Source organism: Lissotriton helveticus, chromosome 1_1 (genome assembly GCF_964261635.1).
Source record: "Lissotriton helveticus chromosome 1_1, aLisHel1.1, whole genome shotgun sequence".
NCBI lineage: Eukaryota > Metazoa > Chordata > Amphibia > Caudata > Salamandridae > Lissotriton > Lissotriton helveticus.
Window position 1 is genome coordinate 1,794,279,404 of NC_136057.1, and position 25,701 is coordinate 1,794,305,104.

The 25,701-nt window shown below is 45.1% G+C and overlaps 1 protein-coding gene across 7 annotated transcripts in view; it reads left to right on the forward strand.

Annotated features, from left to right (window-relative positions):
• Positions 1–25,701, forward strand: part of EP300 (EP300 lysine acetyltransferase) — a 561,889-nt gene that overhangs the window by 19,100 nt on the left and 517,088 nt on the right. For all 7 annotated transcript variants that reach the window (XM_078640667.1, XM_078640674.1, XM_078640679.1 and 4 more), the window contains exon 2: positions 17,936–18,564. In XM_078640667.1, coding sequence (XP_078496793.1) covers positions 17,936–18,564 — 629 coding nt within the window. The remainder of the gene's footprint in view (positions 1–17,935; positions 18,565–25,701) is intronic.

Here is a 25,701-nt window from a genome sequence, read left to right on the forward strand (position 1 = left end):
GTAGATAGCGCTCGTATAGGCGAAACCTATTGGCTATGCCAATGCTTGTCTATTAAGCCTTGCCGTATCATCTGCGCTCCTCCTGTTGTATGTTTTGTGGCTTGTCCTTGATCTGTTACTCCTGTATTAATTCCATCCTTATTGTTTATGGTCTGTTCCAGTATTTTTTTTTTTTAAATCGCTGTTACAGCTCGTTCTATATTTTGTTTAAGTCTCTGCTTGTCAGTTGGTTGCAGGCCATATTTGTCATAAATTATAATTTATTTGAATGTGGTTGATCGGGTTTGCTTTTCTTGTCCGGTTCCGTCCCATTCTTTCCTTATTATCTTCTGACTTTGGTTGTGTTGGGTGGAGGTCCATGCTTTACTCCCCTGCTTCAGTCTTGTTTTAGCCACGTTCACACCAGCTGTTCTTGTCTTTCATGGGTCTGTTTTTTTCCTTCCCTGCTTAGTTTGTGTCATGTTTGCTTGCTCACTGAGTGCCCAATGTTCTTTTCTTTTAATCTTTAATTTAGCACATCATCTTTTCTGCCGTGCTTCAGTCATTTCGCTGTAGGTCTGTCATCCTAGCCATACCTTTTCTTTGGCAGTCAGTACGGCATTGGTCTGTACTTCGCTACCCTGGTTCAGTTCCATCATGCTTCTGTCTCATCTTTGCTCATCGGATATTTGTGCTTATGTTCTTTTTATCTCTGTTTCAAGTCATCTTAGTCAACTATTTTGCTGTTGCTCTCGGTTTGTGTGTAGGTATGTTGTTTACTTAGGTATGTTGTTTACTTACCTTGCCATTCCTCATTCTGTTGACTTTTCTCACTGATTGTAATTCTAATATTGTATCCCCAGTGGAGTCATCCTGTGGTTCTCTCCTGTCTTTGCTCAGCAGTGGTGCTCATCTATTCATTCCTATCCTGATTGTCATTCTGTCCATCATTTGGCTTTGCTTGTTGGTCATTTGTGGACTGCACATTCCTCCACTGGTCTAGTTCCATTCTGTCTTTATCTTTTCTTTACTCGTAGGTCTGTCTCAATATTTGTATTTGCTATCCTCTTTCTTTCCTCGTCAGTTGTTGGCCTGTTTCCACTCTGCTTCAGTAGTATCCTCATTGCCTGAGATATGCTATTTGGGCAATTGTGCTAGGTTAATTGATCCCCTTTTTAAATTCAGCTTGCCCTCCCCTTGTAAATTCACTTAGTCTTATTATGGTCCTGCTGTTATAGCCCCTCTGCTCCTCAGAGAGACTGGGGGGGATTTTTCCCTTCCATTTGTTCAGTTATTGACCCTCCGGGTAAGTCGCTTCCACACCGCTGCAGCGCCTCCTGTGCCAGTGACCTCCTCCTGCCAGCCGCCTGTTCTGCTGCCTCGCGCCTCGGCTGTCCTGCGCCGACTTCCCGCCTTGCTCTGCTCCGGATCCCCTCCTGGGAGACCCTTCCTGTGTGTCTGCTGCCCTTCTTCATTTTTGTGCCCCCGTGTGCCAGTGCCTGCTGCCCATTTACCGTTTTGTACCCCCGTGTGCCTGTCGCCCCTGTTTCCCTTTCCTCTTGACCTTTCGCTCCGCTACTCCCCCGTTTCCCACCGCTGACTCCCGTGCGGCCCTCCCCCCCTGTGCCCATTGGCTGTCCTGCCCTCCCGCCTCCCAGCTGACCCCTCCTCCTCCCCTCCCACTTAATGGCGGCCGCTGCACGGAAGCGCCCAGTCCAGAAACCCTGGCCCCCACCAGATCCAGAGGACACGACTAAGATACGACTCCGCGGCCCTCCACGCACTCAACATTGAACGACCACCCGCCTGCTACCGAGCCTCCACGAAGCGCACCCATGGACCCTTCACCTGTCAAGCCTGCAAAGTCACCTGCCTCCAAATCCGCCCAACACCCTGCAACTCCAACAACAACAACCACCTCAAGTGCATCCTCCTCAACACCCGCTCCGTCCACAAGCACGCCATCGAACTGTGGGACCTCCTCGACACAACAGCACCAGACGTCGCCTTCCTCACGGAAACCTGGATGCACGCCTCCTCGGCCCCCGACATCGCCACAGCCATCATGGACGGCTACAAGATCACCCGGAAGGACCGCGTCAACCAAACCGTAGGAGGAATCGCCATCGTCCACAAGAACACCATCGACATCACAACCGGCACCGAAGTCACGCTCCCCGCTGCCGAACACCTACACTTCCAGATTCACACCGACCCCAAGACCACCCTCAGAGGAATGCTCATCTACAGACCCCCGGGACCACGCCCACAATTCAGCAAAACCATCGCCGACTTCATCAGCCTGCACGCCCTAGCCTCACCAGAGTACATCCTCCTAGGGGACCTGAACTTCCACCTGGAGAAAAACAGCGACAACACCACCACCACCCTGCTCGACAACCTGGTCAACCTCTGACTCAAACAACTGGTTGACACACCCACCTCGCCGGCCACACGTTCGACCCCATCTTCTCAGCTAGCAACCACGTCTCCTTCAGCCACTCCACAGAACTACACTGGACCGACCACCGATGCATCCACTTCACCTTCAAAAAGAACACATCCCACCACCGCACACGACAGATCCCCCGCAACCAACTGCTCTCATCACTAAGCCAGAACCCGCCAGCCAACACCACCGACGCCAACAACGCAGCCCGCAACCTCGCACAGTGGATCACCAACTGCGCCGACGACCTTGCACCACTGAAGAACCACCCAGGCCTAACCAGCAACAGGAAAACACCATGGTTCACAGATGCACTCTAAGAAATCCTGTCGAACCCGTGAAAAAACCTGGCGCCAGGAACGAACCACAGAGAACATGATAGCCCTCAAGAACGCCACCCGCATATCTGAACCACCAGCATATCTGAACCACTAAAAGGACATCATTCAAAGAGCGACTAGGCAACAACACCCGCAACAGCAAGGAACTCAATTGAACTCAGTAAAACAGATGGCCACATTTGGTAAATTTATACAAAAGACTCGCATGAAGCTGATGGCCATCTCCGGCTAAACGACCAGAGACTTAGCCGAGGCATGTTGGGCCGTAAGACTATGGACATTACTTCTCTCAGCCCACAAGTATTTAGTTTTTAATCACACAGACATTCCTTAAATAATATGACCTCTCTGTTCTTTTAACCTTTGCAATTTTGTACCTTGGTTTTAATGTAATGGTTTTGAGTAACCAAACAATAAAAATGTATTCATTCATTCATTCATTCAACAGCAAGGAACTCTTCAGCATCGTCAAAGAGCTCTCCAGCATCGTCAAAGAGCTCTCAAGCGCCAGTAACGACGACGTCTCACCATCACAAGAACTGCAACTCCCTTGCCATGTTATTCCACCGCAAGATCGCAGATATACATGACAGCTTTGGCCCCCAGACTCCGCCTGCAGCCACCAAACCAGCGACCCCCCCCCCACCTCCAGCTGATACTCTCCCTCACCAAAGACCCAACGACTGCCAAAACCAACCTCCAGGAAGGAATGAAAGACGTCGCAGAATGGATGACTCAGCCGTCTGAAGTTAAACTCAGACAAAACGGAGGTCCTCATCCTCGGACAATCCCCCTCTGCCTGGGACGACTCCTGGTGGCCCACAGCACTGGGCTCCGCCCCAGCACCACCACGCACGCAACCTGGCAATTAATCATCCTGGACCCATCCCTCACAATGACCAAGCAAGTCAACGCCGTCTCGTCCTCCTGCTTCAACACCCTGCGCATGCTCTGAAAAATCTTCAGATGGATCCCGACCGAAACCAGAAAGACCGCCACCCAGGCCCTCGTCACAAGCGGACTGGACTACGGAAACGCCCTATACGCAGGAACCACCGCCAAACTTCAGAATCTACTACAACGCATACAAAACGCCTCCGCATGACTCATCCTCGACATCCCTCGCCACAGCCACATATCCGCCCACCTGAGAAATCTGCACTAGCTCCCCGTCAACAAAAGGATCACGTTCAGGCTCCTCACCCACGCACACAAAGCACTCCACGACATAGGACCCGAATACCTCAACAACCGCCTCTCGTTCTACACTCCCACTCGCCAACTCCGCTCCTCCAGCCTCGCCCTCGCCACCATCCCACGGATTCGTAGAACCACCACCGGAGGAAGATCATTCTTCTACCAGGCAGCCAAAACATGGAACTCCCTCCCCAAACACCTACGAACGACCCAGGACCATCGCACCTTCAGGAAACACACAAAGACCTGGCTCTTCGAGCAGTAGCAGCAGCAAGACCAGGCCCTCGATCAGTTGCAGCTCCCCCCCCCCCCCCTCCCTTCAGCGCCTTGAGACCCTCACGGGTGAGTAGCACGCTCTATAAATGCTTCGATTGATTGATTGTCTTGTTTACTCTTTGGTAAGTGGTGTTAATTTCCTCTGCGTTTACAGCACAACCGTGCCTTCTGTTTTTGCAGACTATTGAGTTGGTTGTGACTTAGTGTTTCTTGCTCCTTGGATTCTTTCTCAGTAGGTCTTAACTTGCAGCAACTTCTTCTCTCGTCTTTCTCTTTCCTAGTGTTCGTTTCGATTCTAGTTCAGCTCACCCCATCCTCTGTGCTATTTCGTTGCTTGTAGATCTGATATTTAACCTCTTTCAGGTCATTCCGTCCTTTGCTCTTGTTCAGCAGCATTCTAGCCTCATTCGTAAATTTAGTATGGAACAGTTCACTTTCCGGATAATTTCTTTATTGGTGTAGTTCCTGCTATCCTCTCATTTTATTTCTTTTGCAGTATTTTGTTTTGGCTCTTTTAAGTTCTCACGTAGTCTCTCTTAATGTCTGTTGGTGGCGAGTCAGGTTTGTTTCTTAATTGTTGCATCTCAGCCATCTTTTTGTCTGTTAGTTGGCTTTCTTTTTTCCATTTTTGTCTTCCTTGTTTAGGGGATCGTGTGCTGTTTTGCCCCCCCCACCTCCCCCTGGTGATAATTCTTTCCTGCCCATGTTCAGTTACACCCGTTACTTATTCTGTTTACTTTTAATTACTATTTTTGCCCATCTTTGCTGTGCATTCGGTCACTTTTGGCTCTCTTTAGGTCTGTCTGTGCTTGTCTCTTTGTTCTGGTCCATTCTTTGCACCATTGGTTTTGTCGCGTGCTATCATCACTTTCGTGTTTGATCATAAATTGATTGATTTCTCTTAATGTATTCTGGTATAGCTCATCCTTACACCTGCTTTTGCTTCGCACTTGTCTCTGTCCAGTTTCGCTTTTTCAGCTTCTCTGTTTTTTTCTGGCCATTTTATTGTGTTAGTTTCCCTTTGCTTTTCCTCTCATGTTTGTCACATCCTACATTTTGTTCTAGGGTGTGGTATCTAGTCCTATCCTTTCTTCTCTGTGCTGCCCAATTGTCAGTTGTTGCTCTGTTTAGCTTGCCTCATTAAGTAGACCTGTCCATCATGGGGATTTACCTTAGGTCGTTCCCCTGGTTGTCCTAATCTTAATCTGTGCTAGTCAGGCGGCTGTGTTCCTGAACTACCCATACTTCCTATGTCTCCACACCCCGTCCAGCCCATGCTTGTTTTGTTTTCGGTTCCCTGCCTACTTATGTGGTTCTCTCTTGCCCCTGTGCCCTTTCCCAGTCAGTGAGTAGTTTGTTTCTCTCTTGATTTAGGGCCGCCTGTCATTGTTACTCCGTTGCGTCTCATGAGGTGCACAAGGACATCGACAGGTCCTCGCTGCCGCCCCCACAACCCCAGATGTTGCATGCGCATATTGCTTGAGGGGAGGTGGCGTATGTGGGGGTTGCTTCTGTCCTCTGTTCACACTGCCATCTGTACTGCTCCCAGCCCTATCACTTGCTTCTTAGCTTTTAACAAGGAGCTGTTCCTGCTCAGCTGCTGAGGGTGGGTCATGTGGCACTTGTCGACTCCGCCCCCTCTCCCCACCCCTATCTCGGATGTGTTATTTTTTTTTTGTTTATATGAGGCATCCCCCCCTTTTTAAATGCATGCATGTGGTGTTTGCATGTAGAAACCAGCAAAATGGATTCCGATAGCCGCGGTCCTCTGGGTGATAAATGCCAGGCTCTGTTTGTCTGTGGATGTCACCACTGAGGTAAAGCACCTTCACTCCTCATCCGTGACCCCGCATGCTGTCACAACGTGGTTGTTACAACGCATACCATTACTCTGCAAGTCGTTACAACGACTTGCGGAGGGGGGGGGGGAGAAGGTGTTGGATTTAAAATCAAACACCTTCCCTAGTGTCCGCACAGACTGGAGTTGGAATAGTAAATTTTACTATTCCAACATCCAGCGCCTCCCCTCCGCAAGTCATTGTAACGACTTGCAGAGCAATGGTATGCGTTGTCACAACGCCGTCGTTGTTATGACCGCATTGTGACAGCATGCGGAATAATGACATGCGGAGAGAAGAGGCATATTCTACCACTGAACGTGTCGCGGCCCGACTCCTGGTACCGGAGTGTCTGGTCAAGCCAGGACAGAGTGATTTTTGCGGCTGTTATAGGCCGGGGCCCGGCACTCTTAATTTGTTTGCGATACCTGGTGTCGCCCTGGTCCTGGCTGTGTTTCGCTGTTACTGGTTTAACTGGTCGCACCGTGGTCCTGTTTGGATTCAGTAATCGAAAGTTGAACTGGCACTCTTACTAAATGTTTTGAGTTTTTAATGAAACTTGTTATGCGTTGATATTGTGATACATATCTTTTTTAATGCTAATGATGTCCCTGGTCAACCTGCTTTGTCTGCGATCTCCTCAATTGATTTAAAAAAATATATATTACTTGATGTCCCAGTGCCATTCAATATGTGTGGATGGCTAATGGTTTCTTTAATGTTACTGGTTTTGCTGGTCACTCATTGGTTTCGGCCACACTGCTTCTCGGTCACTGAGGTTATTGGGAGGGTTTAATAACTTTTTGTTATTAGTGTAAAGATGTTACTCTGCCATTCATCCTGTCAGAAGATGGTTTGCTTTTTAATCTTGATGGTTTTGATGTTGGTTGTGTTCTCTGATATCAAACCTCTGGTGCGCTGGCACTAGTCTTTGATTTGGTAATGGGTGAATTAATCTATTTGCATACAGTTGCAATAGCTTGGGAGAGATTTCTGATGTAGGTATGCTATACCATTTGTTCGTTTTGTTACTTGTTCTGTTCTTTTTGTGCACTCAAAACACAGACCAGTAGCGGCATGCTTCTTCAATGGAGGAATATTTGTCACTTATCCGAAACAGTTTTGTTTTTCTGGCTAGAGACCAGCTTTAAAGTTGGTAGCGGTGAAGTGCAAAAGACAGTCTGAAATGTGTTGGCCAATTTATATATTTGTAAGTATGAGTGAACCTGAGACACAGCTTGTAAGTGTGTTACTGTCCTAAAGCAGTTGTTATTATATGTTCGATCTTCAATCTTTTTGGGCTACATAGTGGCATTGTCCCCCGGTGTCAAGTAAGTGTCTGGTCTGTCCAGTGGTATTAAAGATCTGGATGGAGCACCTAATGGATTGGTACTGAAAGGACTCATTGTGACATATCTGGGAGTAACTTAGTCTGAAACGATACTCCAGATGGGCTGGCATTGGGGTTTTGATTGTCACTGGAATATCCATAGTATGACGGGAAACGTTGGCGAACTGTACAGAGGGGTGATTGTAACATACTCTGCTCTTCTAAAGATGTTGCAGACTGATGGAGGGATGGTGAAAAAGAGCAGGAATGGAACTTGTATTTAAATTGGTTGCTTTTGGAGATCTACCTTATATAAGATACACACTGTCGTAGACTGTTCAACTTTTACCTAAAGTGCTTATGCAAGTTTAAGTACTATTACATTCAAATCATCCTGCATATGCCATACCATGATATACTTATTGGTCAGAGATCTGACTCCAGCTGCTCTTCTCGCAGAATGCTAAATTGTTCAACATGTGACAATTTCACTCACCTGTTGCCGAATCTCGCACCTTTATTATAAGGCCCCACCTTGGTCTGTCAAGTCAAGTTTTATTTGATTTGGTTCTCCACTGAGAGCCACAAATGTTCCATTCATAATATACAATGTAAAACTGTTTTGTTAAAAGATAGGTTTTTCATTCTAATACAAAGTTAAAAAGGGTTTTCATTTTGTTATTATCCATGCTGCAAGATCTTCAACCCGGCTTCTTAATTTATGAAAACACAAGTTAAAACTTGTTGGTGAGCTCTTGCCGAGCTTTAGCTCCAATTTAATGCTTGACGAATAGCCTCTATGGGAGCGTTTGGTTTTAGGCTGGACCAATCTGTCCTTTCTGTTAGATCTGGTTCATTCCTAGAGGAGGAAACCCAGGCCACACACATCCATAGATTGTTAAGTGTGTAATCTTGGAATTATAAGCCAAATTAATTGGGCAAGAGCCCACATCACCACACTTGAAAGTAAAGTAAAAGAGGCCATTTATTAATATCAGGATGGATGTCTTATCATTGTATACTTATCTGTCCTAACAGTTACTTCCTGCAGTGGAAATCTACGCGAATTTACCCCCAGCGAATGGAGCGTTGGCAGCACCCATTAGCTAATTAGCTCCTGGGATTACTCTTGCGCTCTTCCTTTAATACTGTCACTATTCAGGATACACACCCAAGCTGTCAAGATTGAGGTTTGAGTTCAACACTGTGCCCTAAATGAAGTTCAATCATATTAGACCACAATGTACTTGGGGAGTTAACAGTATTGCTAGATCAAACCTTTGGATCAGTGGCAACAGTTTTATTATTTCTGTATTAATGTTACACTGAAAGTTATCTAAGCCTCTATTAGGAGTCACTGTCGCTCTCTTATGGTGTGGGAGCAGTTTTGAGCTCCACTCCCTTCTTAAATATACACACATTAATTTGGGTAGAGCTCCTACTGCCTAATAATTGGGCACCATGGACCTTAATTACTTGCATGTTAGTCTCGCCCAAGGACCCCTTAAGGTAACTGGACCTTGAGAGGCCGGGATGTTAATCCTACTTTGTTCGATAAACAATCATGTATTACTGGTAATCAGTTTTCAAGGTTCCTTATACTGTGTTCAGTATTAAGATTTCACACGCCACTCTCCTCTGAGTGCTGGATGACCAGCAACAGTCAAAGTGTTCTGCGTAAAATACATTTGAACCTGTACAGCTAGGTCTAGGCTATACCTAAAAGAGAATTTAACAAGTCATTCTTAATTAGATGGATTCCAATGTAGGCAGGAGGCATATAGTCCCTTCATAGAAACCATACCCATTGTACCATATAAGGGCAAAAACTGATGTTGCTCTCCGAGGCGACAACCCGTTTTATAGGTTGTTGATAGTGGGGTAACCCGTGCGATATCCACAGCTTAGTTTTTTTGTTGGGTTTTATACCTCCTTCTGGACACCGCCTCCCAGTTTAGTTGTGGAACTCGGCCTGGTTGAATCTTCCCTAATGATCTGGAATGTGAATGGCCTGACATATTGCATTTGAGTTAGTGATATTAAGGCTGACCGCAATGTGCACTGGCGTGAGATTTGTTTCCCGAGCTGAACAGTTGATCTGAGATTTCTATAGAAACTGGCCAGAGAAAGTGCGCCTATAGCACTTTGAGGTAGAAGGATGGTAATGTCTGCACATGTTTTACAACCACGCAACTGTAGCAGTCAGAGAAAATGGAAGTGTGTGGTTTGGCCTTTTTTTACCTGCAGTGTGATTTGATAGAACTGCCACTATATATTCTTTGGCGGTGTATGTGAGGACATCAATATCTAGAGGTATTCTTTATTGTGGGCAGTGAGAGCAGATAAACCACCTAGTGTTTGTCTTCAGTCTGTGCACTGATTCAGTGAAGTTGGGATGCAATCGATGCATTCCCTGCATAGAGGGTATGAAGGCATTCTTTATTCTATTTAGCAATACAGTGACGGAACATAAATACCTAGTTTGCCTTTGTTCAGTACAGTGTGAGGCTACAAATGCCTTGATGCGGTGTAAAACAATAAGTATTGCTTCTAGTCATTTCTTATTCTGTACACAGTAATAAAGCGAGGGAATGCAAACGTCTACAGGCGATCTTTAATTCGGTCAGTGAGAGATTACAAATGGCTAAAGGTTTTCTTATTGTGTACACTGAAATTGAACAAAGGTGCCTAGAGGCCCTTCTTTCTGCCATGCCATAATGGAGCTATACAAGTGTCTAGAGGTGAGCTTTATCCAGTGCAGTCAAAGAGGATATAAATGTCTAGAGTTCATCTCTATCTAATGCACTGAAACAATGAGCTAGGATACAGATTCTTAGAAGATGTACTTTTGTTATGGATAGCAAGCTGTGAGACATTTTTCTTTGATGCAGAGAGAGAATACAAAATAACACGTTTGTTTTGTTCTCTTCACCACTTTAGATGTGTGGTTAAGGAAGTGGACAGCAATATTAGCGCCATCTGTTGGGGAATGTCTTGGTAGCATTAGATTTAATTCATCTCAATTCTGGTGCAAAAGTTCAGACATACGCAATAAAAACACACAAAGTTTGCAGTAAAACGTATTAATAATGAAGACCGTTCTCAAGATACCTAATTAGTTTCCATGTCCTATCAACCATACAAGAAAAAATACTGCATGATTATATTCAGATTTAGTTGCTATTCATCGAAATACGGACTCAAACAGCAGTTCTCAAAAAGCACCTGTATGAGCGATTGACTCATTGAGTTGAAGCAGCATTATGCTGCCCTAAAGTTTGTAATATTGCGCCTCTTTATGAGGGTGAGCAAACAGTTATTTGGGTACATAGAATAAAAACCACAAAAGAATAGAAAGAGCAATGTGGATTGACCTAAGCTCCCATTGTTTGGGCACGGCAAGGAGTCGAGATTTGCTTGAAAGCCGGAGGGGAAGTATAACTGCGCTCCCAGCAGCCCAAAGATTTAGTCGGTACCCTGCAATTCAGCTGTTACAAGATTCAATATACAGCCACACGTCTTCCTAATCTAATCTGTGGCCAATCTTCCATCCCGAAAAAATTTGTAGAGAGCTAGTAGTAACTGCTTTTTACCAGTTGCATGATTTCTGTCTGGGCTTTTAAGGAGATGCTGGTAACCAATCTTAAGCAAACAAGTTTACTCCCTGGCTAGCCATAGGATATTCATTCCTTTACCTCATCTAAGGCAATCTGTAATAATATCTGTTGTAAGGCTTGCCTCCTTATTTTTCCATACTGCAAACCATAGCAGCGGAGGACGGGCACATGTGTAATCTTCTATTACGGGTAAATTCAATTCACAGTGACTGAAAATGGGCAGAGGAAATGGGAGCTGCCAAAACCCCCCGACAAAATCTGTATTCTTGAATAGTATTGCATTTGGTAATGCCCCATACCTCACCCCGTATGTAGCCATTGGAAGATGTCGCATTGTGAATATTTGCAGAAGGGGCATGAGGCCCCCAAATAAGGCTGCGGTGGGCTAAACAATGAGCCGATCACCTTGGAAAATGCATTTCTACAATGAGCAACATGTGCTGTGCAAGGTCCGTTGGCAGTGAAAACTTGACCTAGGTAAGAGTAAGTGCTAGGGCATTTTAAACTATGGTAGCCATCTGTAAGCTAGGACAAATTATGCTACCTCTGACCACAAGTCATGATATAAGATTATGCAAAATTAGTACGTAGGTCGAGCTTGGCCATAAAATAAACAAATCCTTAGACTAAAAGACGCAGGGCTTTAGGTGTGCGAGCCATCAACACTGCATCATCCACATACAACAATGATGGTAACAAGGACTCTTACTTTGGGAACATCAGAAGTGATGGTTGATAAAAAAGGTGGAGGTTGTTACTCTATAAAATAAAAGAGCTAAAACGCACCCTTGTCTCGCACCCCGAAAAATGCCAAAATCTGTAGAAACCTCCCCCTGAATATTTATTCTAATTCTGGCCTTCATGTCTCTTTGCAAATCGTTAAAAAGTGCACCTGTGCTTCATCCATCCCACATGTTATAAGGTTTGAGCACACCTTTGAGCCATTGATGGAGTCAGAAGCTGAGGTCAAATCCACAAATGCCAAATTTAGCGGGCACTGATTAGCTACAGTGTATTGTTTCCCAATAGTCAGATTGAGATTATGGCACTGCTTGATTGTGCCGACCTTGTTCCTAAAACCGTATTGACGGCAAGAGACATAGTGGGCAGATGGAAGAGTCCCGCCCCCCACACCACCTACAATATCTCGGTGGTGCCGAGTACTGAACTGATGCGCCACACCAGAAAAGCCGGTGAATGTGGCATGAGGGTGTCCAACCAAGTATGAGTGAGTGTCGGTCAAATGGCCGGGCCTTTTGGGCTAATACGCAGGAGAGGTGTGTAGTGACCTCCTCCTTTGGTTTAATGTTTTTGATATTCTGTCACTCAAAATGTACTGTAAGAGCGGATGCCTACGCTTATCGCACATTATTACGTCATGCAGTGTATGTTCTTGTGCTATGAACTGTCGTTTCTATCTGTTATCACTTTGAAACTAAATAAAATGAAGTATTAAAAAAACCTGTATTGACACGGCATGGGATGGGCTTCTCAGCCCATTCCTTTATCCTAATGGAATGGGCCCATTCCATTTATCCTAATGGATAGGACTCTTCCCATCATTTTCAATGTAGTATCTATTAATAAAATGGGCCAATAGCAGCCAGGTTGCAAGCGGTCTCCTTTTTAAAAAAATATCATGTGCTAAGTAAAGGAAAATGGGCCAGACTGTTGGAAACGTTAAGTAATGACAGAGCCCAGAATTTAGGCTCATAGCGTTTTCATCCTCACTCAAGGTCAGGTGCACAGCCTTGTGGACAGAAGCCACATATAGCAACTAATGGGAGTTTATGCCGAATTCCTTTTGTCGCATGTCTTTCACAGCCGTCCAAAAGAGTTTACTGTTTTTACGAGCCACCAAAACAAATGGTCCCACGGTAGATCCAGTACTTCCTTCTTCCTTGCTGTGGTGACCTTTATATTTTGTACGTAAAAGGGCTACTACCTCAAGGGGGTACCTAGGGTTGGCCATAAGGGCATGCGTAGTTGGCAGTTGGTAACAGAGCATTTGTGACTAAGCCATCTAGGTCTGTTGACGGCTAGACTTGAGGGTCTCTTACTTAATGTGAGAACAGAGCTGAGTAAATGCCTCAGCTGCTGGGTAAGCAATGTCGTTCTCAGACAAGCCATGACAAGGTCTAAATTTTCCTTAATCACTTTGTGAAATAAGATGGCAGGAGTACCTGCTTCCACTTTAGTCTAAAGTCACCGGTAGACGGTTCATGTTGTCTCGCTCCACATTTCCCTCTATAATAAGGCTTTGGGGACATCGTGAATGTAACCTTGATAGGGTTATGATCCCTATAATTTGATGAAACAACTTCGCCATACAGCAGTAGTTCCTCCAATTTGTATTATATAAAGATATATAAAGAAATAATCAATTGTAGATGCCCAGCCTCTACCCCGATCAGTGGATAAAAATGCTTCACTTTGAACTGCAAAATCCGTGATATATTCTAAGTCATAAGCCGCTAGATGAACGACTCTGAACCTACTATTCTGGGCATGAGTGCAGTTATTGGCAGTGACTATGCAAAGCGTGTCCGAAATGTTGGCCTGTGCAGTAAGCCTAGCGTTAAAATCACCTCAGGTTTGCCCGCTATCACTAACAGTATTTTGTAAGGAAGTGATATAATTAAATAAATTAGGAATTGTAGTATTGGAAATATTAATAAACTCATTTGAGAAAAAAATGTTTTGTACATTACATTTTTCTGTTAAATATCTTCTTCCGCACATAAGTTCATCTATTACCTCATCATAACACAAATGACAAAGCGGTGTGGAGTAGCGGTTAGAGTGGCTGACTCTGGAGTGTGGGGGCTCACGGTTCGATCGCTAGCGGCTGCTCACTATCATGTGACTCTGGACAATAGATCACTTAATCTCCCCAACGGCCCCCTTAGCGCCTTGATAGTCACGCTTTACAAATCTGGAATTTGTTGTCCGTTTAGGCCCATCCTCCAACTCTATATATGCACAATGGTGGTTGGCTGCATGGCCTGGCCTCTGGCTAGACTCTCTCTGCCATCACTGCCATTACTTCACAGTCCTACTCTGTGCACGGTCTTTGACTATGCACAGCTTTTAGACGGGGCCTGCCTATAACACCCTCACAGTCTTTAACAGTGAGCAGTAGAGGGTTGGTCCCCTGCCCCAAATGGCCTTAACTTTGAGGCTGTGTTCACCCTGCCCCCATATGGACCATTTCCGTTTTTCCTGCCCATGACACGGGACCGATTTTGCTTTAATGTGTCCCAAACATTTTCTTCAGAGTTGTGACTAGCCATTCAGATGACTTAGTACTGTAGTAATTAAATGGCCGACAAATCTCCCTTGGGACTCAGAAAGCCCCCTATGTGTGTGTGTGTGTGTGTGGTTTTTTCCCCTTTCAATTTTTTGGGGGTGTGTGCACCCCACTAGACCAATCGTTCAGATATATCGAACGTCTTCTGAGCATTGGCTCCTCTCTAAATGCTAATTTCTCAAATAGCTGAACGTGTTTTAACCAAATCACAAAACGCACACCTTTGTCAAAGGTCTTTTTCTTCTTGTAGAAATAGGTAGGAATACATTAAGCTGTTTTTTTTTTTAATGAATTGGAGATCAGTTATCCGTGGAAATTAAAATCGGAAATTGATGTTTTTGGACCCCCATTTTTTTTCTTTCTAGGCCCCGGCTTAGCAGATCAGCAGAAAACTCTGCATGAAAGAGCCAAACTGAGTAAATTTCCTTTTTATAGAGAAGTGTGCTGATTTTTCGAATAGCTCCAAATTTGTCAGTGAAACAAAAAACCCTATTCCTATGGAAGCTCTGATCTAACTGTAGCTAAGCAATTCTATTTGAGTTGTTTTCACATTTGTTTCGTTGATGGTATAGCTCCAAACCCCCTTATTGTTTTGTGTTTCTGTACATACATATTCACTGTAAAAACAAAGGTTAAGGAGATGTTTTAGAAAGGTGGAAAATCCAGTTTAATCGTAACATTTTAAGCTAAAGAACAATGGAAAATAACTGAAGTAACTAACTCACCTCCTCAATACGTAGTGTCATCAGTGATATCATTTAGATGTCATCAGTGACGTTAGCAATGATGTCATGGAATGCGTTATGATGAGTGGCGTAATATGTGAGGTCATAGTGCATGGCGAGGACGTGAGTTATGCTGACACAGATACAACAAAGAGGAATAGTCCAACGTTAACTAATATGCAAGTTGGAAATGGTGGGTTTTAAGTCATTTCTAGAAAGCAGAAAATGTAGAAACAAGGTGAATGAACTCCCTGGTATCTCAGTGGAAACTGATTTTTAGCTATTCAAGGCTTACAATCAAGGCTCATTGGATATTGTTGACGACCATCTGATAAAATGCTCCGAAATCCCTTGTCTTCCGTACCTGAATACCCTGTATGTTAGCAGCACTCTGAAGTAACATAGGGGAAGACGCAGTCCCCTTTATGAAACCCAACTAAATAGTATATCGGGTACGGAAGTGAAGTGATCAGGCTTTGAAAAGCAGAAAATGCATCAGTGCAAGAGTGATATAATGAAGCCTCCGATGTTAGGAATAAAGCAACTTGCAATAAAGTGAATCATTCAGAGAGTGATGTTATCAAGCAGGTACTGGGTATAACGATCAGCAGGAAAGAAAGCAAACTTCAATGGGGCAACAGTTGAACTTAGATCTGGAGCATAACATTTAAAGCAGAGATAAAAATTTGAAGAACAACCCCTAGTGATACACCAGGAGAGAGAGTGCACATTCTGATATTGATTACAGATGAGAAATGCCATTCCAAAATATGAATGGAGAAATGAGTATGAGCTATTTTTTCGTAAGGTTTAGTTTGAGTAGAAAGGCATCCATTCCGAGCACAAAGGCATCCAGCACAAAGATGCCCAGTCCTCTAGCGCGCAAGAACAGACTTAAGCAAATTTGGCAGTGTCACTCCCAAGAAAGGTTGCTGTCTCTCAGAATTCCAGGTCACTCATGTCCTTGTCCTCCACTAGAGGGGTCAGCCTCTTAATAGTGCCTTGAGAAATTACACCTGGCTCACTCATGGCATTGTCCTCTGCATGCATGGTTGCAATCTTGGTACTGCACCATGGATCACACTGTGGTTGATTGGTAAAGGTGTCTTTTGTGAGAACGGATATTGACCTTTGATGCATCTTTAAATGAAATTTTGGCAGATTGACCCTTAGGTCGGCAGCAGTCATTAGGGGTTAAAGGCAGGCCTCAACAGGAGCAGGACTTATCCTCCTTTCAAGGAGTTGGAAGTATTAGTAAATGGGAGGAGATGTTGGCCTCTAGGGAAGTTGTGAGGTGAAGGGGGAAATTCTTAGTGAGAAGATTTTGGAAGCGAAGAAGGGATATTTGCAGAATGGACTGACAGAGGACAGCATTCCAGGAAGGGTAGGAGACGTGGAAATGATTGTGGTGAGTGTAGAAAGGAGAAGTGGATCGAGATGGAACATAATTCCTTGACAAAAAGGATAATCCATGGAACATGGAGTATATACAGTGCATGTCCTGGGATATATGACCAGTAGGAGAGATGGCCCCATGGTATTACAGGTAGGAGGGAAGATTCCAGGAGGAGGGGATATTTAAAAAAGAATGGGCCGGAAGGGAATAGTTTTTGAGACTTGCAGAGGGTGCACAGGAAAGATGACTTTATGGTGTACAAACTGGAATGAGGAGACAGATTTTTAGGAGTATGGGAGGGAAACGTACATTGAAGAAAAAAAAAAGTTTTGGATTGAGAGAAGAGGAATACAAGAGAATTTCAAGGGAAAAGGGGTGGTCAGAGAAAATTCTTGGTATGCAAAACGGGAGTGAAATTTTATATAGACCCAGGTATGGTAACCAGGCCTGTAGGAGTGTGTGTAGGTGAGATAATTCCCCTTATGTTTACATGCGTGGTGGTGTATCTTTTCTTGATTTAAACATTTGTCAGTTAATTAATAGGAAACCAGTTTACAGCATGCTGGTCCTTTGAGTGCTGTTGATACCTAAACTGTAGGGAGTAGTCCATTCCACAAGCTGGATTGCCTTTGGCAGTCACGAAACAGATGGCCCTTCAACATGGACTCACAAGTGCAGAGTTCTTAACCCCTTGCGTGCTTGTGACGGAACCATTCTGTCACAAGCCTCTGGTGGGCTGTGCTGGTGACGGAACGGTTCCGTCACGGCCCGCTCGCTGCGCCTGCGGTTCTATTGGGCGGGCGGGGCCATGACAGAACCGTTCCGTCACAAGCACAGCTCACCCGAGGCTCGTGACGGAGCGGTTCCGTCACGAGCACGGGAGGGCCTCGCTGCCCCCCTCCCCCTTAGCACTGCGGCGGAATAGCCACCGCAGCTAAGGGGTTAATGGACACAGGTTTGCTGTGTTTGTCGTGTGGAGTGTGTCCATGTGCCCCTCTTCCACCACAGGTTTCTCTCTCTACTCTTCTTGGAGTTTTCCTTTTTTATTATGGTGAAGCATTGATGGGTAGCTGGATGCAGGTTGATGGCACAATTGGATTTCCATTGTTGCGGTTCTAAACAGCGTCTATATTTACCATTCAGCTAATAGGATGCATTTGAAATCCCGTCACTGAGTATGTAATTCTTCAAAGTGTTATAGATATATAGAAGAAAGCAAATTTTCGTTATTTGAATAGTAATCCTGAATCTCTGGTCCACATTCTACCACTGTGTATGTCAGATCCACTTTTCCCTTGCCATCCTTTCCTGATCTTTCTGCGTTTCCATGGCTGTATATGATGTCTTTTGCCTATTCCACCATATCCATCATCTGCACGCTGCTGTCTAGTGCTTCGACTGTCCTGAAGGCAGTTATGTTGTTGAATGTGTAAACTTAAAAATCTTGGAAGAATAAGTCTGATTTTCTTCTTTGCAGATTTTGGTTCCCTCTTTGATTTGGAGCATGACCTGCCTGATGAACTCATCAACTCAAACGAGCTGGGCCTGACCAACGGTGGGGACCTGAGCCAGTTGCACACCAGTCTTGGCATGGTGCAGGATGCGGCTTCCAAGCACAAGCAGCTGTCGGAACTGCTCCGCGCTGGAAGCTCCACCAACATAAACATGGGCATGGGCCCTGCAATGGGGGGGCCTCCTCAGCAAAACAGTCCTGGTATGGGCTTGCTCAACAGCATGGTGAAGAGTCCAATGTCGCAGGCAGGCTTGACCTCGCCTGGCTTGGGTATGGGTGGTGGGCCAGTTCAAGGAGGGCAAAGCATGAACGCCGTGCAGGCCACGGGCATGATGTCTGGTGTGAACAGCCCAGGTGGCCAACCAGGAATGGGCATGAGCCCTGGCATGATGGGGGCTGGAAATGGACAGGGCATGATGCAGGGACAGGTTATGAACGGTTCTCTAGGTGCTGGCAGAGGACGACCCAACATGCCTTACCCAAGCTCTGGCATGAGCAACACTGGGAACCTTCTGGCTGAGACACTGCAGCAAGGCTCACCCCAGATGGGCCAGGTAGGACTCAGAGGCCCACAACCCGGCAGCATGAACAAGGTAAGAAGCCTGCATTCAGTGTATTTATGTTCCCCTCAACAGCACCAGTACTACTGCTTCCCTTTGTCAGGGGTAAACTATTCTGGGACTCAGAAAGGAAGCAGCCGTGTCTATGGGCTGTAGCAGAACAGGAATTATTACAACTGAGTTTGTTTTGAAAGTTTGAAGGCAAGAGCGATGTGACTTGTTTTCTGTTTGAGCGTGTATATATAAAGTCACAGGTTAATAAATCTTCTTGCGGATTCCCTTGCTCTACCCCAGAACAACTGACTGTGCAAGGGATAATATCCAGTGCCTTTTCTGTCCTTTAATAATTTGAGGCCTGGGCATCTCAGTGAATATTCTTCAAAGTGGTGCTTCAGAGCTCCTTTCAACAAATCTCATGCCCACAACATTCAGTAATCGTGCGAGACTTGTAAGTGGCTCACAGATGTTCAGAATTACGACCAAGCTAGTTCTGAATTCTTGTTCTGAATAGTGATTGTCGTACACAGCTGCAATATGTTTGGAGGGAAGTACGTTATTGGAAGCCATGAGTAAGCAATCTGCCTTAGTAATGTCAGGGGCTGCTCCAATGCCTCCTGTTTACCTCATGTGGATTGTTGCAATTTTCTGTGCTTTCAGGCCTTTTTTCTGCCTTTTCTGGGCTGAGCCCACTGACACCTTCCTGGTTAGATTATGTTCCTCTCTCACATTACTTTACCGCTGGCAGGTCAATGTATCCTTGTAGAAACCTCAAGTCCTGTAAATCCTTGAGAGAGGAGGCAGAGCGTGAAGAAAAGGAGCCCTCTGACACTGTATGCAGTTAAAATTAATTAAGTTATATCTGCAAACTCGCAAGGAAGCAGTAGTGTCTTGTTTAGTATTGTAACATCAATATGAAAATTGGGGGAGGTGTGACTATGTTCTACAAATCTGTCTAGTTGCTCTGACACCGTACACATTAGCCATCTCCGTATATATATATTTGTACTTAGCAATTTTTTTGCACTGTTTCATGGAGGTTGCAGGTGAATTGTGTGCCTGCGCAATATTTAGTAAATATTAGTAAATGGTGGTTGTGCTTGGGCTGCCACTTTATTTTTTAGCTAAGAAAACTGTGGGTGTCAAAGACTGAGAATAAAGTTTATCAACCCGAATCCCATAGTGCTCCAACTTTAGATCCCTGCTCTAGATTGTTACTTTTTTACCCTTTCATCCGTATTCACAATTTTACAGGGCTTTAGGAGAAGACCAAAGATTATCTTGGTATTTAAGTCTTGTACTGGGGATGTGACTAACAGTGACCAGTGATCTGCAGGAGAAGAGTCCATATATTGAAACTGTTATACTTTATTAGTGGAAAATGGAATAAGAGCTCCTAAACTGCACATGCACTACCTTGGAGAGACGTGCTGTATTTACATTGAGGGGTTCAGTCCGCCCATGGGCTTTACCTTTTGCTGGCTCTGTCGCTTTTATTCTTTTTCGCCATTTAACCACGGCATGTATGTGTCACGCCTCTTCCTGTGTTTAGCTGTCAAAGAGAGCATGGACCAATTGCAACTATCCATCCACTGATGACAGTTTTAGTAATTACTTTTGTCTTAAGCTATAGAAGCGAGGTCTATTGGTAGAGTTTAATACCAGCATTTCCTCCTTGTCGTCCTCAGACATGCGTGTAGAATTGTTAGTTGGACAAACAGCGTTGCCCGATTTATTCCGCCAGAATTCATCTTGCAATTGTTGAACGATATCGGCAGAGCCGTTGGACCGTTGAGCAACATCCAGGCAGCGCAAGAGGCGTGTATAGAGTACGGGTATGTTATTTTCCTTGGAGTGAGGCAGGAGACCACAGACCCAACCGTTTGTTTTATTCAATACCGCATTATGTTGATTCAACATTTGGATGAAGGTGTTCCAAAACTCTTGTCGCCTATTTTGGCGATAAGGGGATAAGGAGACATGGGAGTGTTCAGGAGGCGTGGCATCAGTTGGTATCTTTGGATGGTGCCCCTTCCTCTATAATCCAGAAGAGGATGGCGAGGATAATAGTAAGGAAGATAACTGTTGGGAAAGCTATTGACCTGTTATTATGCAGTTTGTTACATAATGCGATCTTGTTGGAAAGTTCCATTGTTTCATCATTGGGTGGTGGTTGCTTCACTGGCGAAGCTTCTCAGTACCCCACTAAAAGGAGTACTAATCCACCATTCCAGCCTGTGCTACCGCTGGAGCTCCAGAGGGCGTGCGTAGACGGAGGTTGTATCCTTCTTTGGTTGGCACAGTGTTTTCTTCGAATAATTCGAGTTCTGGTTCTTGGAGGCCATACACAGGGGGGTCGCACGTTAATACTTCCTTGTAGGTGGACAAGGTGGGATCAGTTTGGGTGATAATGGGGACCTTCTGGCAATGTACAGCATGTATCCAGGATTTCTTGCCTTCCACTCGCAAGTCCGTTCTAGTTGTCAGGAGGACTAGCAGGGGACCCTTCCACCGTGGTTCCAATGTTTTCTTGCAAGCAAAATTCTTTATCGTCACCTGATCACCGGGTTGTATGGTGTGTCCCGGCCCAGTGGATAGGTCAACCAATGTTTCCTGGATCTGATGATGAATGGAGGACAAAGTTCGTATAAGTACAGACAAATAACCACTCAGCAATTCACAAGAGGAATCGGACAATGTGGTAGCAGGTGGTACGTCCCAGATGTTCATTGGGCCTCCAAAAACCACCTCGTTTAGGGTCACCGAGGTGCGAGAATGCGGGACAGATCTTCTTGATAGAAGCGCCATTGGCAACGCATCTGGGCATACGAGCCCCGTAGTTTTCACTATTTTGTCTAGTTTAGATTTGATCGTGGCATTGTTTCATTCCACCAGGCCTGCCGATTGAGGGTGGAAGACGGCATGACATTTCTGTTGAACCCCCAATCCCGCTAAGATGTGCTTGACTACTTCTCCAATGAAGTGACTCCCGCTGTCACTCCAGAGGACTCTGCAAAGGCTGTAGCGGGGAAAAAAACTCTTAACAATATCTTGGCAGTAGTTAGGGCAGTGTTGTCTCTGATCGGGTAGGCCTCCACCCATTTGCTGAAAGCGCAAACAACCACCAAAACATATTTAAGGTTGTCGCATCGTTCTATTTGGAAATAATCCATCTGCAGGACTCTGAAGGGTGATGTAGGGATGGCATATCCTGCCCGTGGTACCAGAGTCCCTTTTCCTACATTGTAACGGAGGGGAGGCAAACCAAACTTTGTTGAATCAACCTGGTGGCAGTAGACCGTAGTTGGTTTTTATCCCACACTTCCTGTTATATTTTAGTCATGGTGGCAGCATTGGTATGGGCCGGTAAATGAGTCATGTTCAGCAATAGGAGAAGAGAGGCATTTGGCAATTTCCAAAACTTTGTGTCCTTGGACCGCCAACAATTTTCTTCGTCGAGCATGCCTTCTTTTTCCCATTGTTGAAGTTCTCCAGGAATGGCAGTAGACTTGATATCCTGGATCTGTTGTCATGCCACTTCTCTGCTTGGGATTTTACTATGTACATAGTGGTATGTGCTCTTTCTTGTGCAGTAGCCCGGGCTGTCTCGTCAGCAAAGGCATTTCCTAGTCCTATTTCGTCTGTGACTTTCTTGTGTGCGTTGCATTTAACAATAGCTAGTGCTCTGGGCAGTTTCAAGGCTTGGAGCAATGCAGTTACTAAGTCACCACGTTTGGGTGTACCATGGGACGTTAGGAACCCTCTTTCCTTTCAGAGGATACCAAAACTGTGGGCTACTCAAAATGCGTATTGGCTGTCGGTATAGATGGTGACAGCGAGACTCTGGCTAAGGATACAAGCGCGGGTGAGAGCTATAAGCTCAGCGGCCTAGGCCGATTTGTACATCGCTTTAGCGTGACATGGGGTGCTGCTAATGCAAGTTCGTATCCTGTCAGTTGTGCGCTAGTGAGGTGTTTTGTCTTGGTCTGGTTCAGTAATATGTCAAAAGCGCGGGGAACCAACACCGTCAATTTGGAACCCAAAACAATTCCCTCACTTTGTCGTATGGAGGCGGCCGCTACCGCCACCGCTCTAAGACAAGCGGGCAGACCTTGGGCCTCCGGATCTAGAGTGACCGAGAAGTAGGTGCATGGGCGTTGTTTTGTGCCATGAATTTGGGTTAAGACTGAGAGAGCGCACCCTGGGCTTTCATGGGTGTAGAGGCAGAAAGATTTAGAGTAATCAGGCGTGCCCAGTACTGGCGCAGAGCAAAGAGCGTGGCGTAAGTCTTGGATGGTTTGATCATGCTCATGTTTCCAAGGGAGTGGTGTGGGAGTGTCTTTTGTAAGTAAAGCAAGAAGTGGCTTAACTATGAAGGAAAAATTTGGAATCCATTGGCGACAAAAGGAAGTGAGACCAATTATTGCTCAAACATCTTTGTGTAGTAGGAGAGGAAAGGCGTAGTATTGTTTGGATATCTAAGGAGGGTACTTCCCTCCTTAGACAGCAGTTGTCCGGGGTAGGTCACCTGCTGTTTACAATACTGTAGCTTATTCTTGGACACCTTATGGCCCTGTGATGTCAAAAAGTGGTAAGAGGCAGTTCGAGCCAGGGCTGGAGTGTCCGCAGCCAAAGAATGTCATCGACATACTGGATGAGGACAGGGCCTGATGGTACCTGTATCTGGTCAAGCTGTTGTTTAAGGGCTTGGGTGTAGTTGCTAGGACTTTCGGGGTACCCTTGAGGAGCACGGCAGAATCTGTGGGATCTCTTCTTTATGGTGAAACCAAAAAGATAGCGTGAATCAGGATGTATTGGTATAGCGAAAAGGGCATTTTTGAGGTCTATGACTGTGATGGTGGTAGCCTTTGAGGGGATCATTTTTAAGATAGTTATGTCCGAGACCACAGGACATTGTGGGACTACTATTTTGTTAACTGCGCGGAGGTCAATGACCGTACATATTCTCAGAGGTGGATGTACGTTTCAAAACTGGAAGCATAGGGCTAATGCAGATGTTGGACTGGACTTCCTCAACTACCCCAGCTGTAATCCTATCCTGCACTATAGTTATGGGGGCCTTTTCGCCATCTGCAGATATTTTATACTGGTGGAAGCTAGGGAGAGGGACATTCTGTTTTACTGTTATCTAAACAGAATCCATCACAATCTCATCTACGTCGGTGTCTGTGATGGCCCACAGGGTGTCTGGTAACTGGGACAAATCCTGCTGTTCGGAATCAGAGAGACAATAAAAACGGAATTCATAACTGAGGGGGGCACTCATTGTCAAACAATATGACTGACATTTTGGGGAGAACAGCGAATGGTGGCTCTGTAATGTTTTAGGAGATCAATGCCCATCAGGTTATCTGGGCAATTTGGGGAGAGCAGAAAAGAGGCCATCACTTGTGTTTCCTTGTATGTCCAGGGGCACCTCAGTAGAAAGGGGGTTTGTGTCGGGCGTGCCGTCAAATCCTACGGATGCGACTGATAAGCCAGACCGGGGCGCTCTAGGAATCAGTTTGTGAGAGGGCACTTCTAGAGGCCCCTGTGTCGACCAAGATTTTTCCCTGAGTTCCAGCCACTGAAGCTGTGACATAGGGACTGATTGATCGACTGGAAGTTCCACTGGTTCCTTTCCCTGTCCCTGGCTGTCTCGTGCAAATTCATTGACGGGGAAGTGGTCCATTGTAAAATCGTGTGCAAAAGCCTATCTATTGTTATCGAAGGCATTGGGGAGTTGATCATTGGAGGGTGGGACCCTTCCCCTTCACCTACTCAGTCCCTGACCCATTGTATTTCGCTGTAAAAGGGGACAATCTGCGCGCGCATTGATCCTGGGGCAGTTGTCGTGGGGGTTGGTGTATTCTAGCAGCTGCAGGTTGGTACAAAGGCTGTTGCGCTCTTTTTATACCCCCTCCTCTAAGGCTTATTTGGGACAGCATTACTCTCGCTTTTAAATCTCTTCTCTTTTTATCCTTTTCCTTTTCGATTTTATTCTGCAATTTTTCATAATATTGGGCCATTGTCAACATTTGGGCTGGTGTGGATGCTGGCCATGTTCTCTCACTACTCTGTAGCGTGGCGGAAATGGGTGGCAACAATCCCTTAAGTCTGGACTAGTAAGTGTCGGCCTGTCTGAGTCGAGTCCTGTCCGCTATAGTCAACAAACACAGCCCCTCAGCACATAAGTGTTAAGCGGTTGAAAAATAAATTTAATCCAGTCTTGGAGCTTCGGCTGTATAAACTTGCAACCGGGCAGGTGTAAGGAAATTACTTCACGGTAGAAAGTGGAATGGTTACAATATTTAACTTAAATAAAGTGATGCTTTGTTTACTACGTTTCGGTACGAAATATTCTACTGAACATGTACTCATTTTAGTGTAGTCAAGCTACAAATAGCAATAGTCCTATGCAAATATTATCACAGCTGCAGACAAGGTACTTATTGCTTTAAAAAAGGTTTTTTTAAGTTTCAATTTGTAAATTAATACATGCTGTGACTAGTCTCAGAGAGCGAAGTAAACATAAGTTACAACACTATGGTGCCTCTGTCAGTGTTGTAAAAGTCAGAAGCATGCACTGCTCACTTTCCATTAGCAGTTGGTCCAAGGGTGATTCCATGTCTGCAGCATGAGCAATTTGTGTGTAACACAAAAGAGCGCGCTGGTGCTCAAACGTGAAGCATTTGTCTGCAGTCAGAACCGCGTTCCTCTGAGATGTATAGAAAATGGATGATAACTGTTCAGTTCTATGGGTATGTAATATTTGTAAAGCCAGAGAGATAGTGTTTTCATGTGAGATGCTCAAGCATGAAGAACTGCTCTGCAGGTTACAGCCTTGCTATTGTGAGATCTGTGTCATCTGCAATATGTGTCTAATGCATAGGACTATAAAATATATGTAATCTAATTGATGGCTTGGCTGTTTTAAACGGACTCTGAGATCGATCTAATATGTAACATTAATCTGTCATAAATTCTAGTCCCTACATACACTATAACCTGAATAGCTGCTCCAGGGACTGAACCCACAACAACCCTGCAATCTGTAGTTTGCTACTCGAGCTTATAACCTATGTATTACCCAAACAGAGGCAATGTGGAAACTGCTGGAGAAAGTTTTTAAAAAGGTCAGCACTGTGCTTGCAAACAAGTAATCCAAGGCTG